At 44.2% G+C, this 15,908-nt stretch overlaps 1 protein-coding gene across 3 annotated transcripts in view; it reads right to left on the bottom strand.

Annotated features, from left to right (window-relative positions):
• arid1ab (AT-rich interactive domain 1Ab) overlaps window positions 1-15,908 on the bottom strand; it is a 65,402-nt gene that overhangs the window by 13,217 nt on the left and 36,277 nt on the right. For all 3 annotated transcript variants that reach the window (XM_061060146.1, XM_061060148.1, XM_061060149.1), the window contains exons 5-7: window positions 3,339-3,579; window positions 2,298-2,387; window positions 450-620 (exon numbers count right to left, since the gene is read on the bottom strand). In XM_061060146.1, coding sequence (XP_060916129.1) covers window positions 450-620; window positions 2,298-2,387; window positions 3,339-3,579 — 502 coding nt within the window. The remainder of the gene's footprint in view (window positions 1-449; window positions 621-2,297; window positions 2,388-3,338; window positions 3,580-15,908) is intronic.

Here is a 15,908-nt window from a genome sequence, read left to right as displayed (position 1 = left end):
CACTCTCTCTCTCTGACGAGATTTCAGCAGTCCAGCTCTAAATTTACCACAGCTCTGACAGGCAGCCGGATGAAGCGGGGCTTTATCTGGCCCTCGCTGCTCGCTGCTATGACTCATTGCAGAACTTCTTCAAAGCCCACAGAAACCATCTGAGACTTCAAAGTGAAGTGATATAATTTCATAAATATATGAAGTGAGAGGAAACTTCAAAGCATTTTTCAAAAATCTGGGTTATCTCCGAAACTGTGGTGGTTGCAGGAGGACAACTGTAAACTCATTCATAATAATTTCAGAATCTGAAATTAAAAAAAAAAAAAAAAAAACACTGCATGATTGTGACGAAGCAGAGTGCACCATGGAAACTGTGCTCTCCTCTTTAAACAGCGTAGAGGGCCTTTTTAAAAAAAAAAAAAAGCAACACCGTCCTCTCCTCTGCCATGAGACCTCACCTTGTGGACCGTACTGGGCCCCCTGTGGCCCGTAGTTGCCCATGGAGTTGTTCTGGGGATATGGTCCCATCCCACTGTGGATCTGACCTCCTGAAGACTGGCGTGGAGATAAGGCTGAGCCAGGTTGTCCAGGGGACCCATATGGAGGCATCTGGGGGTTACGCATGTACACTGGAACGGAATTGATATTAGATAATAGTTACACATTTGTTCACTTGTACAACAACGAAACACAGCGTCCTGCCCATGACAGACCTTTGCAGTCTTCATGATAAATCTTTCACACTATATTTGACATCAAGAGTACACACACGTCATTGGGATAGTTAAAGCAACCCTCAGAAAACTTGCATCTTCCTGTGCTGTATCATTCAGTACCATTTAAACTTCAGTCATCCTGACATCCCGTAGCAGCTGCTCTGTCCATACTCCTACATTTCATTATGAAACAAATCTACTTAAAAAGAAACATATTAACTGGAGAAACATAAACACTTAGTTTTATCTAAATATACTGAATAAAAACACATTATTACAGTTCCCACATAAGAGTTTAGTCTCTGTTATGTTCTTCAGTTCATCCACAGAAAATATGACAAATGCAGAAATAAAAGAAAGATATTCCCTTTTATTTCTACAGCAATGCATAACTTGTTTTGATTTTTTAAAGATTATTATTGGGGATTTCTGCCAGTCTTTGGTAGGACAGATATTGAGAGACGGGTAAAGGTGGGGGGGAGGGGGTGGTGAATGACATGCAGCACATAACGTCAGGACCAGAAGGACTGCATCCGCTCCACACGTTAAGCTAACCCAGGGCCCCCTGTGTAACTTGTTCATGTTTCAATATATATGTAACTTTTAAATCGCTAATAAATACAGGTACGGAATGTATATTTTGTTGTCTTTTGTGTATGGCTGCAGGGCACCCTGAGGTAAAACCCTCCGTCTCAGCAGTACCTCATTGCTAGAATGGACTTGGTAAATGGACATGAGCTTGTAGAGCGCTTTTTTTGTGCTTTGACTATTTAAAGCTATTTTACACAGCATGTCACACTTACCCATTCAAACCCATTCACACACTGATTTCAGAGGTTGCTATGTAAAGTGTCCATCAGAAGTAACCAATCCCATTCATACACATGCGTGTGCCGCCAACCAAGCAGCGAAACAACTTGGGGTACATTGTCTTGCCCTAATACACATAGGACATGTTGCTGCAGAAGCTGGGGATCGAACCCCCAAACTTTCCGGTTGAGAGACGACTGACTGAGCCAACTGAGCCACAGCCAAATAAAAGATAAATAAAACAAACAAAAAATAAAATAATCTGTCATGCTTTATATTTTATGATGCAATCGCAAAGAAAAACAATAGTTGGCAAACTTTTATTTTTCCTTGCGCTCCTCTTGTTTTCAACACTTATAATGACTTGAACAATGTTTCACTCTGTTCAACACTTTTTCTGTGAAGGAACCCCAAAAATACCTCGATAAAAGATACATGCATGTGCTGAAACATCCTGAATCATAACCAGTCATTGTGCTGTGTGAACACCCCAGCTCGTTACCTTCCTACAACACACAGCAGTACAGTACAGTGTGTCTGTCTGCCTGTACCCTCATTTGACCTGACTGCAAGCACATTCTTATTTAAGATAAAGCCTGGGGCGGTGTTTACAGGGGCGAGGAATGCATACAAATGCAAACAAGCTCTTCATAAAGCTCCTGAGGACGTGGCACACTTCTCACACTGTTGGACAGCGAGTTGAGAACAGGGTAATTTACTCTGTTTCATGCCCCTTATAAAACAATCTGGCTCTGACTCAAAGCATGACTCATGACTCACCCCTGTCCTGGCCCATCGCTGACTGGTTCATGGTAGAGTGCATGATGCTGTCCGACTGGACGCTGGGCGGCCGGGGAGGCATCTGATTACCTGCAGGAGAGAAACACCAAGCATCAGCAAGTTGAAAAGGATTGTAGATTACCTTCAAAGGGATGTGCTTAGACTGCTGGTCTTTTATTGTTTGAACTTTTGGACATATCAACCATGAAGGGACCAATAGTCTATCAAACCAATACCTTAAAGATTCAAATTTAAAACAAAGAAAGACTAAGACAGCATCCTGTTGGCTTCTCCTCAAACTTAGCTCTCCACAATCGCCGTCACAGCGTCTGTTCCTCAGGCGTCCGGATGGTTTACTAGCATCATGTTGGGAGAAAAATGTTCCCATCTGGCAAACCACTTCATGAATTACAAATGTGATCTGTTGGATGTTGTTTCACACAGACTCTGACTCTCTATGTGAAACATCTATTCAGATTTTGTCCCCTCAGTAGATACTTTTAGCCAGTCCTATATTTTTCACTTTGCACCCTTTAGTTGAAGAACTAATAATTTAGTATGCGGCTATATTACATTGGTACATTCTTTGATAATGCAATAGCTTGAGTTTTCAGATACTCCGTCCTGTGTTTTCCTTTCCTCTCATTACACTGAACATATTTAGTATGTTGTGTTTTTAATCAATAAGCATGTACGGGCCTCATGGTTGTCTGATGCATGACGTACTGTATTCCCTTTATGTTCATATTATTGCACATAGAAATATGGATCTGGGACTTTCAAAAGCCTCTTAATGATACTTACATTTCAGGCCTTAAATCTTAAATGTTTTAATTTGACAAAAGCTGCTACACTAAGATGTATAACATAAAAAACAAGGTTTAGAAATATGGAACCTAGATGTGTTCGTATCTTAAATGAAAGTTAAATCTTGATTTTTTTAGACATAGACATATCACAAGACGTCTTCCGTCTGCAGAACAATAACATACCGGTAAATACACGCTTATTTCTCAAGCTCACTAAGTGCTCTGTGGTTACCTGGCACAGCAGCAGGGGACAGAGGGCCGGTGCGGGATGGGGTGACGCTGGCAGGGGACCCCACAGGTGATGGCGAGGGCCCGCGAATGCCCGGCAGGTGGGGCGACGTGTGCGGAGAGAAGGGCGATTGGGCAGGATTGCTCTGCTCACCCTGACTGCTGGACACCCCTGAGGTGCTGACGCCGGGGCTCAGAGCGCCCTCTGTACCGGTGGGGAGGTCATCGATGGAGCCCGACAGATCCTGGAACAAGAAGGGAAACATGGCTTAGTGATGAAAAATAGAAGAGTCTCATCTTTGAGACATCATTGATTTTCTGTCATTGAAAGAAATAAACAATTGACTTTAAACAGAATGGAAGTGATATTTTTGGCACATTGTTTGGCTGACAAATTGCATGAGTAATAGCTAACTGCTTTGCAAAGAGCAAAGCTTCAAACATAAATTTCCTCCTTAAAACTAATCCCCGAACCCTGTAGTAATCGATGTGCCAGTTTTTTTAATAATGAGAAACATTTTCAGGCTGGTAAGACATGTGGAAAACTTCAGTTGAAATGCACCAACTCTCATGTCAAATGTGCTGTCAGTTTAAGTGGAAGTGTTTGCTTTGGTTCTTTTTCGAGCCAAAAGCAAAAAGCACATTTTGCAGGAAGAGATGCAAAATGTTGGAGACAGTTTGGATTTCAGAACGCCAACCACCGGCATGTTTTCTGGAGAGTGCATGTAGATTTGTGCACGTAGATTTTAAGGCAAGGTGCACAGATATATACTTGTTTTGCATTTTGATTTCTGCTTGTAAAAACAGCCATGACTAAGGTACTGGTTGCTTCCTGAACACCCTTAAAAACAGGCAGGGACTGACAATTATAATTTTTCAGAACAAATCACTTCATCAAATCGACATCTTCAGGAGGATGTTTTGTTTGACTTTGGACTAAGATTATTTGGACCCTCATTAACTTTTGTTTCACTTTTCCTCATCTTGAGATCACTCTTATGTACAGCCCATACACTTTACGTCCCTCACATTGTACTAAAGTTGTAATTATACTAAACAAACTGCAGAAGAAATGAAGCTGTTGTTTTCTTCAGTGCAGTGATATAAATTTCTGTCCATAAAACAAAAAAGAGAGAATTAAAGAAAAAGAAACATATCAGTCCTCTGAGGAAGATCTTATTATGATGAAGTGGAAACCGGATACATAACAACAAATGCAGGACAATCATTTTTTCCAGAATGCGCTTTTATCTAAGGAGTACATTTTGTTTCAGAGTCATGTCAAAGTCAAGTGAAGTCAAATCCAGAGAGCAGACATCCATATGGCCTCTGAAGCCTTGCAGAAATCTTTGCCATCACTTCGTTGTCTGTTACTCTCTCAATCGAGCCTGCCAGCCCTATCATGTGACAAACAAACACTCAGTTTGTACTCAGGTACAGTGAACTATTTTTACGTCTTTTTTTTAAATCACTCCTTTAACGCTGATAATGATCCATCTTGGCAAGGAGGACACCGTTTGTTCAGCGTGCAAAGAGAAAGTGGAGGGAAAAAAAATATTTGAAGCAAGTCATCTGGGGAAGCGGTAGAAATAATTGGTGCTGGGCACCGGCTCTGATGCCATGTGGTGTTGTTACCGAGCTTCGCTGGCTGTGACACAAAGACAGACAGGCAGGCGGGCGGGAAGGTAGAGAGGCAGCCGGCGATGATTATGTTTGTGAGAAGGTGAATGTTTACACACTGGCCACTCACGTGCAGCCCATGTGCTCGCTCAGAAATGCAAGCTCATCTGCCAGTCACATCGAGGGAGGGAAAAAAATGAGAGGGAGGGAGGGAGGGAGGAGGGAGGGGAAAAAAACACTCATTGGAAGGTGGCCAACTATTCCCATAGAAATCTCACACTCACAGGCTGGCTGCAGCCCCGAAGCCGGCGGTTTTGCACTTGAAACAGCGCCCGTTGCTATTTTTGGGACATGACCTGATGGAGGAACCCCAGAGGGAGTGACAGGAGGAGAACGCTGATTCAGAACTCAACCCTCCCAATCCTCCCCCACCCTGCTCCCTCCATCTCTTCCTGGCTGCACAAACGCAGGCCCTTTCTGACCCACACGGGAAATGTGGAATCTACTAAACCATGCAAAACACAGCAGGAGGGTTTTATGTTTGAGAATAATTAAGAGTTTCATTGGATGATTCCCAATTAATGTTCAGAGATGTAAAATCAGGTCAGAACACGGCAGAGCAGCATGGTGTGAACAACAGAGAGCGCTGAGATCCTAATGCTCAGGAGCAGAGAGCAGAGATCAAACAAGCATGACATTCCTTGCTTAAACAACCATGGCGGATCCTTTTTCCAGAAGCCAGCATCGTCAGCTGACCCGAGTCCGCCCTCTTCCCACCCAGCACCGCCCCACATCCCACTCAAGACATCACAAGACTGGTCATCTGACGAGAGAGCGCTCGATCTGAAGGCACCGGGGGCAGGCCACCAAGATGACCACCTCAGCAGCAGCCACACAAACATTCTGCAGAGATCCGTGCTCAGACCACAGGGCAAAAAGGTCAGGGGTTAATTCCTCGAGTTACTTCAGGGAGTCGCATCCTAGCAGGGGGTCCCTGTCGACGACTACATAACATGCACACAACCTTTGGCCAAAAGGCAGACGGAAAAAGAAAACCCAGACAGCAGCCTTCAAAATAAGAATTTGAGGAATGTTATGAGCTAAATGAAGATTACATTTTTGGTCACAGTTCAACTCTTAAGTATGAAAATACTTTCTAAAAACGTCCATTGAGTACTTCAGCAAATTCTTTTTGAACGTATCCTCCAATCTTATCAGAAATGATGGGCTATCAAACTCATGCATCTCTAGGGGAAAGGACATTTGAAGGCTCTTGGTGAGGCCAACAGATTTCCGATTAAGGTTACCTGGGAGAGGACTTCCTCTTCTGTGAAGCTGATGAGTTCTGTACGGGTAAATTACTGATGTGGGTAAAGTCTGTTATGGAAGCTAACCCCCTCTCTCTCCAATCGCTCTCTGTAATTTTCTAGGTTAATAAAAAGACATTACTTTGTTGCAAGAAAAACAAAATATGTGTGAAAAAAGTACAAGGTTGAACAAGACTTGAAGTTCTTCTTTAACTTAAACATTTGATTCAATCAGGCATGTGAAAGGCAAAGGGCAAAAAAAGCAGGAAAATGTTCACCAGGGTGCTGCACATATCAACATTTTAACCTCACAAATATAACCTGCAGTTTTTGTGTTTCAGTGCCCATCAAGAAGTCCTCATACTTGTAACGCTTCTACCTAGAGATGCACCGTTTAGGAAAATCAGAAACTAAACCAAATCCTAAGATTTTTTAAAAAAAACGTCTTTCCCAGAGACGATGCGACCCCAATGTTGCCTGAAAATGTATTTCACATTTCACCGTTTAAACAATTCAGGGTTTGTCTAACAGGCAACTTCTTCTGTCCAATAACAGCCTCTTCTCTGATTCAGCAGTTGAATTAAACACTTTATATCGATGCAACACAACAGACCAACAACGGCTTCCACATTATTTGCAGATAGGCCGGTACCAACGTTCAACCAATCCAACGGTGCATCACAACTTGCAACACAAACTGTGTCGTTTGCAGACATGCTCATATTACTTTGGAGTAAACATGCAGCACTGCAAATTAAAACAAATAGCCAAGCAGGCTTACAGCCATTGTTTCCCTCCAAAATTTGCAGGTTGAGTTTGTAGAACACACTAACTAAATTAAAGTGTAGTGGGTTAACTTCTCAGGTGGGAAAATCCCCCAAAATCAAAGCCCTGTTAAATGCTGGCATACTTTGAAAGTTTGGAGAGGTGTAGCTGTTGTTGTTAAATTAGGTTTTGAAGAAATCTTTTTCATATCGCGTTAAACGAGGCGTGGTTTGAGGTTACATTTTTAACACTGCAACAACACAAAACAATCTTGGACAGGATGTCCTATGACTAAACTTCATCACAATATTTATTACAGATGATGCACACTGGTATTTACTGGGGCAGTCAGGCTAGGAGTAAAAATAAATGAGAGATATAACACTACCTGTTTGGACACCATGGCAACAAGAATATTAGTGTGGAGCACCAAATATTGGTTGATTTGTTATTTTCAAGCAACCACCTGCACTCGGTCTAATTGCACAAATACATAGGCAACAAAAACATGTTTAAAGAAAGATGGTATCAAACATTTTGGCAACTTAAGCTTTACTAAAAAAAAAACAAGGAAATCAACAAACACATGCACGTATCCACATGCCAAATCAGCTGCATGTATGCAGCATGGAGGCCGAACTCTTAGATAGTAAGTATCTGGCAACTGACAGCTCTGATCCCTTAGCCTGGGTAAGCAGAAACATCGTGTACACACACACACACACACACACACGCGCGCGCGCGCATAAACACACACACATTCAAACACACAAGCTCCAACCTACTCCCACTCTGCAGTCATTGATTTTTCCCAACTCAATACTGCACAGCACCAGCCTGTTCTGCTGACTGCACAAGCTGGACAGCGAGAGGAGAGGAAGAGGAAGGGAGGGGGAGGGGGAGGAGGGGAGGTGGAGGAGGGGAAGGGGAAGGGGGAGGTTGGTGATACGGATGCTGCTGTGGCTCTGCTATTTCAACACGCTCATCATTAGAGGGTGAATGATGAAGGGGCCATGGATCAGGCATGAGGAGGAGTTGAGGGACAGTTGGAGTAAGTGTGTGCGAGCGTGTGTGGAGGGGGTGGGGTGTACAAGAGGGAGCTCAGAGGGAGCAGTATTAAAAGCACGACAATTAAAGCGGCTGATAACACGAGTATACACAACAACACGGTGGTTTTCTACATGCAGGAAAAAAGGGGGAGCTATGTGAGCTGTGTTGTGGAGAGAAGCAGAGAGCTGCAGCTATTTTCTGTGGAGCTCCAAGCTCCTCTCTGTGGCAGCCATTTTGTGTTTTTCACAGCACTGCCTAACATGGAACTTCAGAGCTAAGAGAAAGCTGCAGAACAGTGTTTGTAATGTTGTCAGCCGGAAGAGAGGCAAAAAAAATTAAAGGTTTGAACGACGTCTGGAGTAAATAATTCAGTTTAAATCCTTTTAAAAAATGCAGTTATTCGTTATATTTGTACAAAAAAAAAAGGCAGAAAGTCTTTACTATTCCTATTATTCCCATATTCTCCACTCTCACTGTGAGTGTGCCTGTGCTGTCTCTGAGTCATCTGCCCCGCTCTCCTCTAATGTATTCCATTTGCAGATTACTTCACTGAATCAATCAACCCCGACCAGAGCCATTAGTCTGCCAAGCCAGCCGATTTCTTTTTCTTCTTCTTCTTCTTCTTCTTCTTCTCTCTTTTTTTTTTGCGTAGGTTATGAGAAACAGACAAGAAGAAGAAGCGACTCCAGATAATGAAACGTATCTGGATTGTGTGACCCTGGCTGATAGTGTAACTAGATCTGCTGGTAGTGGTGGTAAGAGGGGAGGGCAGGGTGAGGAGGAGAGGCGAGGTGCAGGGGATGCAGAGTTCATCCCTCAGTCACACACTCTCCCTGACCCAGTCTTCTGTCATTCTCATACCTCAGGGTTTCACCGACCGCCGCCGAGTTGGCAGGCTTCCTCATTCTCAGGCCTCCAGATGCTGAACACAATATACAGGAGGGTGGGGGGGGGGAGGGAAGAAAAAAAAAAAAAGAAAAGGGAAAAAAGCTCACTCACTCACTCACTCACTCCAGACACATGCTCACACATCCTTCTGTGGTGAGGTGATAGCTCAGGAGTAAAAAAAAAAAAAAAAAAAGGGGGGGAGGAGGAAGAAAAATAGTTGCATCTCAAGGGCTGCCATGGTTACTGTGATCCACGTGGGTGACACATTAGAGCTGACACAGTCTCCCTCCCTCCCTCCCCCCATGTAGCTGCCATCCCTCTGTCTGTCTGTCTCGCTCTCTCTCTCTCTCTCTAGGCGGCCTCCCTGTGAGCCTGGCAGGGTCACGGTGCAGTCAGCTTCTACAAAAGAAGCAGCCTGTCATTGTTACAGGAAACGCAGACGCACCAAAGCCGGGTTCCTCCCCCCCTTCCTCCCTTCCACCCCCCCCTGCTCCCGCTCCACCACTGCTTTAATTACAGCCTACGGGTCCTTTACGCTGAGGATGCCTGGGAGACAAGAAGAGTGGACATACACAAAACAAGCAAACCCTGGAACTTCCTTCGCCGTCTTTTTCCGATCCCCCTCGTGTTTATGTTTATACGCCGTCGATCTCGTCAGCGAGAACACTTCAGCGCTGCACTTTTAACACTCATTCATTCAGGGCAGAGTGGGCTTTTGATATCTGAAACAGGGTCATGGGAAAAGTCATCTCTTCCCTTTTAAAGCTCAAGATCAAGTGAAATTTTTCTCTGCACATTTTCTAAAAGGGGGGCTTCTATTCTCTTTCTCTCAGCTCAGCCTCTGAACGCGGTTTCTCTGTCGCACATCATCTGCAGACAACAATCAAAGTGCTTCTATCTGCATGCACAGATGACAGACAGTCTTCAGCTGCTCAGTCAAACCAAAATCTTGCCTGTCAAGTCTCTAAAACCACCTGTGCTGACTCCAGTTTCATGAGACTTAAGCATGTTCAGGTGTTAGTTAAGAATACAGACAGGTGGGAGTTCCTGCTCTCTCAATCACCCTCCTACAGCGTCCCACCTGCACCCTGAAGCTGCAAGGAGCTTCTTGGAAGTCCACAGAAGGCCTAGAAAGAGGCAGCTACAGCCCCAGCTCCAGGTTTGCAGGGCTGAGCTCAACCATAAGGGGGCACTCCCATCCCACTATGAGGGAAGAACTGGAGAGAGGAGGAGAAGCAAGCAGGCCCCTGCTTCATACAGCAGCAGCAGCCATTACAGGGTTTCAAATACAGCACAGGCTGACGAAAAACTCTCTATACACGGTCAGAGTCACATGTAGGTGCACCGAACAACTCTGGCCAAATCCACATGATGACGCGGAGTTCAACTGTTGAGGTGATTGTTGAAGAAAAAACACTCAGTCGATGAAATTCAAACGTTTTTGTTGTTTCATTTCTCCAAGATGTAGGCAACAACAAGCGTCGTCACACTGGGTGACACCGTGCTCTGAGCCTGGGATCACCCTCCTGGGGTTGGATATCTTGTCTGGAGTATCAGTGCCACAGACACAATGTCTACTACCTCCAGCTCCCCAGAGATCACCATTACACTGCTGCTTTATCACCCGCAGCCACGTGGGGAGGATAATAACACGGCCAAAAAAAAAAAAAAAAAAAGTACAAGATGAAGGAGTGAACCAGCAGAAAACCAGTCTCATTCTGCTGAAGCATAAAAAATACATTTCATTTGACGCTGATCAATACTGCTCTGCTTTAACATTCCTGTGGGTTTGTAGTCCTTAAAGAAAATAAAGGCCAACTATGAATCTTAATCAATGAGTAGGGAGTTCTTTTTTAAACGCTCCACATTTGCCTAATTGAGTTTCTCTCTGTGGGGTGGGAGGGGGGGACAAAAAGGGGGTGTGTGAGGCACACAAACACTGCTGCAGTCTGTGTGTAGATAGGTGAAGGGAGGCGGTGGAGGGGGGGGTTGGTCTGATTGCTGTGAATAATGGGGAGATGGTGTGTGCGTGGGGGGCCTTTTGTAGAGATCACAATAGTAGCAGGGAGTCCCAGGGCAGCGCACAGATGCCCGAGTAAGACAGGCAGCTGCCCAGCCCGAGGTGAGGGGTGCTGGGATACAGAGGGCGAGGGGGCTGGAGGGGCCTCGGGGTGAGGTGGAGGGAGGGAGGGGGACTCCAGACCGCTACAGCCAGTCCGCCTGTTCTCCAGAGCAGCAGCGCCCCTCCCCTCCTCCTGTCACACTCACACACACATAAAGCAGGTCTAGAGGGCGCTACCAAAGCAGGCAGCAGAGAATTAACAGGGGAGAGGAGGGAGAAATAATATAGAGTTTATTTCATAGAGTGAGAGTTAATTTCATTGTGGGGCCAGTTTCATCCATCCAGGCTCAGCAGCTTGTTCCAGCGAGAGCGGGAGAGCACAGACAGTGCTGCAGTCAGCCACAGTCTTTGTGCTGCAAAACTAGCTCAGCCCAGCAGAAATGGAGGCAGAGGGGAGGGGCATGGGAGAGTGTGAGAGTGTGTGAGCGAGTGGAGAGAGCGAAAAAGGGAGAGGGAGAGTGCTCTGTATGTGTGTGATTGTGTGTGTGTGTGTGTGTGTGAGCTCACAAGAGCAAAAACAGGGCTCAGGGTTTGAGCAGAGCTGAGAAACAATTCACTGAAGCAAACGCAAAACAACACACTTTGTCAGCAGATTGAATTTTCTCAAGTACATTAATTAAAAATCACATAGAGGGGAAAGAAAAAGGGTGAGAGCAAGAGGGAGCGGGGGAGAGAAACAGACGAGCTCAGAGGAGGGAGAAGGGTAGGGGAGGGTGAGAGCGAGAGCGAGTGAGAGGCACCCTGGAATCTGAATAAGACATGTCCACACAGGAAGCAAGGGCCCCAGAATAGCAACAGGAAACCGGCCCCGGACTCTGAATACCATCAGCGTCAGAGCCTCGCAAAACAAGGCTGTGCTGCACAGCGTTATGAAAGCTGATTTACTGAGAGAGGAGAGAGAGCGAGGAAGGGAAGAAGAGGAGGTTGAGGAGGAGGAGGGGGGGAGGAGGGCACAAGAGCGAAAGAGAATTCAGATAGAAAGAGGAACGGGAGACTAAAATATATATAAAAAACAGAGAGAAGGAGAGAAATGCAGCAAAAAACAGTGTAATATTTAAAAAGGCAAGGAGGGGGTTGGGTTGGGTAGAGGAAGAAAAAAAAAAAAGTGGGCCGGCCTTGTCAGGCTGATTGCTCCAGAGCTATGTCGCAAAAACAAGCTTAGCTGCAGGAGGAGAGCAGAGCGGGGCTGGGCTGAGCAGGGAGCGAGGATTGCAGGAGGGGGGTACTCATAGTTGATCGGCACCAGGGCTGAAGGATCCCTCAGTTCCAGATCAGGAGGCTTGGTACATAACATTAAAGGTCATTAAAAGGAGGGGGGTGTTGTCGTAATGTGGGTGGTCCCTGAGCTGGATGAGATTGAATTCATGCTAAGGGTGGGGTCTAATAGGAAGCAACGTTGTGGTAGATTTAAAGGTGGAAAACTAGGACCAAAGAAATAAACATGGGGAAAGAATTTATGACTTAAATCATTACTAAATACTCCCATTAGAGGCCACTTACCTACCACTAATTATACTAAAGAATTTTAAGTATGATAAATAAAAGATTATGGAATCTACTCCATCACAGCATTGTTAACGGGCAAATATGCAGAAATAAAGTCGACCCTTAGCCCTCCCTTCAAGATAAAAGCCCTCCAGATGAAACCCTTATTATTTGGAAAAACCAAGGGGAAACAGGAGGAGTGCAAAAACAAACTCAAGCTCGAGTGTGTGACCAACATGTGACCTTCCTCTCGAGGCTGGAGCACATTCAAACACATCAGAAAAGAGGAGCATCACAACCGGTGGGCGGTCCTGAGTGGGATTAGTCCCACGGCGGAGAAAGGGGTGTACAAAAGATGTGGGAGCGAACAAGGAGATTTTAAGAAAGAGAAAGAGAAGGTGGCAGGGAGGGAGGGAGGGAGGGAGGGGAAAGTGGTGGTCCGGTGGTTATTCTCATGAGTTGACATGGAGAGGAAGTGTCACTTCCAGACACTTTCAAAGCCAGACAGTGACAGCTAAGCCTGTAAAGGGTCTGCTGGAAACACAATGGAGTAGGTGGGCTCACTGTAGAAATATACATGAGCTCCTGCTGGGACCTTGTTTTTAAAATTAAGGAAAACTTTTAGATCCCCAAATAAAGATGCTGGATATTCATCTGCATCCTTTTTCTCAAATGGAAGCCTAAATTCTAACTGAGTGCCCGCTAACAAATGCTCCTCACAATGCGAAACTGTCACTGTCATGACTTAACATAACGTAAAAAGGACGCCAGATGAGTCTGACTCTGTAGCAACAGATTTTTTGCCTTAGTATATCTGTGCCGGGTGTAATTGGACATATTTGCAGTATCAAACAAACGAGTGGTCAAGCTCAATCAGTGAGGCAGAAAACCCCATAAAGCAACGTCAGTACATAAGCAAAGATAACACCGGCAGCCAACGGGAAATATTCCTTAACAGTTCCTGCTGCGGTCACACATCAGCTCACCCGATTTCAGTCTGAAACTTTACTACTGGACGGCATGGAAGAAAAAAAACATGTAAAGTCAGGGGGGGGATTTCTGAAGTTTGTGTTCACACGTGCAGCTCAACCCGAAGGAAATGAGTTTTTTGCATGACTGAAAACTCCATCGGGCGGTTGTATACAAATAGCTGAGCAGCACTAGGGATGGGGGTTTATCATTTTTATTGATATTGATAAACTTATGAATACCGTAATGAGCCGAGTCTTTATCCATACCACTTTTGATCTTTTCCTATTATTAGGACAACAATGTTTTTAGCAGTAGTAAATGTAATTTATATCGCTACAGAAAAAATCTCTATATAAATATTTATTTATTCAAGGTTCTTGCTGAAAATAAAATGTTCTTTGTTACATTTTAACACTTATATTGATGTGATTTTAATCTTTGTGTAATATTCATTGTACTGACCCAACCTCAAACACATCATAATGTTTCCTTGTGTTACTCTGTTTAGCTAGCCACCTAGCTTTTATCCTGCTGATTTCAACATTGGATGACTTGCTACAAAGTTTGGTTGTGCTCACCGCGGCTGCTTTGAGTGGAGGAGGAGGATGACTGTCCTGCAGCAGCAGCAGCCAGAGATGACAGAGTTTTTTTTTTTCAACCTGACAATCAAAGGTGCTGCCTTTTGGTTCCACTTGATTCACAGTGCTGACGTGTTTGCTGTCTGGCAATTCAATTTGATTTAAAAAAAAAAAAAAAAAAATAGTCAATTAGACAATCGATGTATGTTTGTGAAACAGTGATTGGATTCAAATGACACACTTGGGTTACAGGACTCAGGAGACTCAACAGCAGTATCGATAAGATCTAATGTTTTTCATTTTTAGGTTTAAAAAAAATGCAGAATCAGGTTTCGATCCCCATCTCTACGTCGCACATAAAGTACTAGTTTGGTCATACAGGGGTTAATTTAGTATGCACTTGTCTTACTTGTGAGGGTGACAAATTAAATAAATAATGTTAAAATTTAAACAAGAGAGCCTTCTGTTCATTAAGTAACACACCGACTGCAGTAAAGTTGTTTAATGCAGAGATAACATCATCAATATACAGATAAAAGCAGGCAAGTAAAAAAGATCTGTAAGCAGCTTGAGACATGCACACTTCTTTTTTGGAATGGATTTTTTAGATGTATTATCAACATCATGTCAGGTTGCAGGAAACTCGGAAAAGCGTCACGCATCTGTCATGTTGACTTGAATCCAACGTGTATGATTTCTACCAAGCAGCACATATATCTCTCTATTCCTGTCCACTCGCTAACTCTAGAATTATTTACACCATGCCAAGAAAGTGCTCTCCCTTTTAATCTGACCTCACATTTTGACTTTTACTGCCACCAAAATGTTCACATTTTTCAAACTCAACTCGTCAAATCTCTAAACGTCAGTTTTATACAAGAATTTAGAGTCTCAAGGCCAAATTTTAAATCACCCTGGTGACACTTCTTTGACGTCATAAGGTTCGGTTTTCAATTTGTGAATGCCCATCAGAGAGCCCGTCAAAAGACTCATTAGCCCTAAAGTACTCGTCATGAAGAGCTCCTTTCATCAGATACTACAGATACGTGTAGTTAATAACGTTACATATTTGATATGGAAATTCCAAATAAATCACTACCATTTCTTATCTCTTTCCTTTTCTAAAGAGAAATGACATTTATGTTATTAGGTCACAGGAAATATTTGAAAACCACAAAGGCAACTACTCTCCAGCTTGTGTTGCTTATTGTGCTGTACTCACTGCAAGTCGTTTTAGATTCTCATCCACTACATGACTACACTGTTCAAGTGTACGGATATTTCTATAAAGACAACATCAGTTGCAGGAAACCGTCAGTGTGGTTAATACTCAACAGTTAAACTGTGCATGTATGTCCTGGAGCCAGGAACCAGCTCAACCTGCTCAGCTAGTTCCACCATGGCTGCCTGTGTTTTCCCTCCCTGCTTCCTCCTCCTCCTCCTCCTCTATCCACAGCCCTGTTTCTCAATCTGACTGTTGCTTTCCTACCTGCACCTTCCAGCAGGCGCTGAGCCTCCTGTACTCCTTTATTCCCACCTCAACAGCGGCCTAACAGACGCTGGGCTTTTAGCACCTGGCTCAAACAGACCCATCTGTGCTCTGGATGAGGTGATGTCTGGCTGGCTCTGTGTGAAAGCTACTAAAGTAGCTAAATAGTGCTTACCTCTCAGCCGCCGTTGGATCGGGATTCAAACGCGTTCCGAGCCAGATTAAGACAAAGGCGCCTGTGCAAATCTCCGCGCGTTCTTACAAAATAAAAAACCTTAACGTCAAATTAAACCTGACG

Source organism: Labrus mixtus, chromosome 16, assembly GCF_963584025.1.
Source record: "Labrus mixtus chromosome 16, fLabMix1.1, whole genome shotgun sequence".
In the NCBI taxonomy this organism is placed as follows: Eukaryota; Metazoa; Chordata; class Actinopteri; order Labriformes; family Labridae; genus Labrus; species Labrus mixtus.
Note: the sequence above shows the minus strand (reverse complement) of the source record. Positions and strands in the feature narration are given on the sequence as shown.